This window comes from Arvicola amphibius, chromosome X (genome assembly GCF_903992535.2).
Source record: "Arvicola amphibius chromosome X, mArvAmp1.2, whole genome shotgun sequence".
Lineage (NCBI taxonomy): Eukaryota > Metazoa > Chordata > Mammalia > Rodentia > Cricetidae > Arvicola > Arvicola amphibius.
This window is the reverse complement of record NC_052065.1, coordinates 11,161,112-11,164,479: the sequence shown is the minus strand read 5'-3', so window position 1 is coordinate 11,164,479 and position 3,368 is coordinate 11,161,112. Positions and strand designations below refer to the sequence as shown.

The 3,368-nt window shown below is 43.3% G+C and overlaps 1 protein-coding gene across 1 annotated transcript; it reads right to left on the bottom strand.

Annotated features, from left to right (window-relative positions):
- Positions 1 to 230: 230 nt before the first annotated feature.
- Positions 231 to 2,809, bottom strand: LOC119804953 (proteasome subunit beta type-3-like). The gene is made up of 2 exons (XM_042054388.1): positions 2,606 to 2,809; positions 231 to 857 (listed from the first exon to the last, which is right to left on the bottom strand). The coding sequence occupies exons 1-2, from the start codon at positions 2,807 to 2,809 to the stop codon at positions 231 to 233; spliced, it is 831 nt and encodes a 276-aa protein (XP_041910322.1).
- Between the last annotated feature and the right edge of the window lie 559 nt (positions 2,810 to 3,368).

The following is a 3,368-nucleotide window of genomic DNA, read 5'->3' as shown; positions in this document are numbered from 1 at the left end:
TTATACACGAAGAGAGGGTTTTCTTTTTGTTGTTGTTTGTAGAAATAATCTATTAAGAGTGGTTTTGCGTTGGAGAGATAGCTCAATAGTTAAAAGTGCTTGCTGTGTAATCATGAGGGTTGAGTTCAGATCCCAGTATCCATATATTAAGAAAAGAATACTTTTTTTTAAAAAAAGAAATTTTATTAAAAAGAAAAATAACAAAAGGAAACAGGGACCAGAGTGCAGGGTTAGTCCATCCGGGCCTTCAGTGTCCTGGTGGTGATCTTGTCCTTTTCAATGATGTGGACAATGACGCCCATGCCCGAGACAGCATTCCGGTCCACGGTGTTCAGCATGGCTTGGGAAATGGTCTCAAACAGGTGTTCTGGATCCATGTTGGGCTCCCAGAGAGACTCGCACATCCCATACATTTGTTCGGAGCAGGTACCACTGACCACAAAGTCGTCAGTTACCATGGGACAGCCAATGAGGTCTAAAGAGCAAATGAAGGGCTTAAAGGTCTTCGTGTCCAACCCGGCAATGACAGGCTCTGTGTAGTAGGGACCAAACCATTTCTCATACAAGAAGTTGGCCACCATGCTCATGAGGGTGTAGGGCTTGATCTGCCGACCTTCCTTCAGCTCATACATGTTCAGCCTGAACTTGAGGCGCTGGGCAACTGTCTGGACGCCGGTGGCTAGCCCGGCCAAGCCTATGTAGAGCCTGTCACCCATGGGAAAGATCTTCTGGAAGTCTGTGGTCACAATCTGGGCCTGGATTCCGAAATGCCTGTCCGCTGCGATGGCCACAAAGTTCTTTCCCTTCATGGCCATGACGGCCCCTCCGTTATAGGACATAATAGACGTGATTGTGCTCTAGTAGGACCCCGATCGCCACTGCGATTCTTGTGACAAGAATACTTTCATGAGCACCTGTAACCCAGCACTGAAATGGGTGGAGACAAGAGGATGGGTGGGGCTTACTGAACGTTAGCCTAGCCACAAAGCAAGATCTCCAATTTCAGGAAGCGATAGTGTCCAAAATGAGTAAGTCAGAATCAAATAGGAGAAGGACTCAATGGCTTCTCCTGGGCTACATTTGCAGGCACAGGTACTTGCACCTGCATACACACATGTACATACATCACACTCACAACACACATATACATATATGTGCAAAAATCAAATAGGAGAGAGTACTTCCAGAGAATCTGTAACAAAGTAGAAAGTGAGATAAAGAAGGAGAGAGATTAAATAGGAGAAATTCAGGGACAGGTTATGCTGGCCTTGAAGCTTTGGGGAGGTGGGGAGCATAAAAAGTACTCCAGAATCCGTCATGTCATGGAGACAGAAAGATATTTATTTTCAAGTGCCAGACCGTCCTGGAGAACCCTGGCTGTGGTGGTACTGGGGTTTAAATGCCCAGACACCCCCTACAAGGCCACTGGATTTATTAAGAGTAATTCTCCAGAAATAAAGTAAGTCAGAGATGACCATGTGGCTTTGACCAAGAAACCCATGAGATCAATAACATCAACTATGGGGTTTATTCCAAATGAGGCTAAGAGGCAGCCTACCACGTAGTGTTTACAAAGAATGAAACCCCCTTAAACCTCTCAGCCTCATCCAGAAATTCAGAGTGCTGGGGTAAATCTTCACTCCAGACAGGTACTGTCTTCTGTTTTCTCCTGTAGCAGCCAGACCCAGGGAAGTTGGGCAAGAACTTTCAAATGAAGAGGGAAGGGTTCATTATTATATTGGACTGAACACTGACTGGAGACCATGATCTGAGATTTAAAGTGAACACACACTCTATATTACTTAAAGGAAAAAACTACCAAAGTCATCACATTTCTTAGTTTGAACTGGTAGGAAAGGAGAAGGCTGGCCTCACTGGGGAGAACTTTCTTTGAGACAACATCCTAGGGGTCTTGCAGAAGAGCATACCATTGTTTTGAAAACATTCAAGTCATCCACGTCTAACTTTGTGATTATTTCCAGAATTGATCAGAATTGGCAATTCCAAGAAGATTAAGCTTTCCCGTTTGTTTATTTATTTTCCTGTTCTAAGGGTCTCTTTTAATTTTCAAACACCAAATTTGAGAACGTTACTTGTAGAGAGGCTCACTCACCTTCCTTGAGCTCTAACAGCTACTCTGTATCACAACAGTCTTCTATTTAGCTGACTTGAATGGTTTCCAATAAGTTACAACCTAAATAGTCTAACTAAGGACTTGTTTCCTTGAGAAGTCTCAGAAACAGTAATTTAGTCTCATTGACGAATGCTAAGGAGTTTATAAGGATTTTCTTTGAATCTTTGTTTTTAGAAATATTTTACTTCTGTGTGTAATGTGTGTGTGCGTGTGCACACACACATTGTGGTGTAGTTTGGGTGTAGTGTGTATGTGTGTGTGCATGTATATGTGGCTGTGTGTGCATGTGCCTGTGAGGACCAGAGATAAACATTAGGTAGCTTCCTGGATTGCTTTCCACCTTATTATTTGAGACATGGTCTCTTACTGAACCCAGTGCTCACAGACTGGCTACCCTGGCTGGACAGAAAGCTCCAGGGATATACCCGTCTCCATTCTCTCTCTTCTTGCACTTAGGTTACATGTATGCACAAACATGCCTGGTTTTCCACGTGATCTCTGGGGATCCAAACTCAGGTCCTCAGGATTTTCGAAATGAGCACTCATCTCCCAGTCTTGTGATTTTCTGTTTTTGTTGAGTTTCTTTTGCCTGTGGTGGCTTGAGTCAGAGTCCTTGATGGCAACTACAAAGGTGCTAAGGGTGTTCTTTCCAAGATACTTTTGCCAGATTGTCATTATAAGACAGTATCATTCTCCATTTCAGAACTGAGGGCAAAAATGCAGAAAATTCAGTAAATTGCCCAACTGGCCAACTGACAAATTCCAGCAATCTGGCTCCTCTATCTCCAGGGAGACAGTTTCCCCATTCTTCCTGTTACAGCGTTGGGGAGAAGTCATTGACATCATGGATTGAGGCTTTTGATTTTGGAAGGTTCGAGAGTCTTTTCAGAGAGGTGGAAAGTCATACAGTTAGCCTGCTGTATGCAAGATGAAAAGAAAATGTTTTTCTTTGCTCGGTCATTCCAGTTTTAAAAGCACACAGAGAGACAAGTCTATGGATGCTGACACTAATGTGTGTGGGAAGGCTCACTAGTAATGAAAACACTAATTTATCTTAGTCGAGCCATTAATCGGGTTCCTTCCTTCCCTCTTAGTAGAAATTGCTAACAACGTGAGACTGAGTCCTGACTGGAGGTTTGTTACCGTTTGCTTCATTAAATAACACTCTCAGAGGCACGGGCTTATAATTATGTCTTCTCTTCCTTATGCCCAGTACTTCGAATCATCATATTTA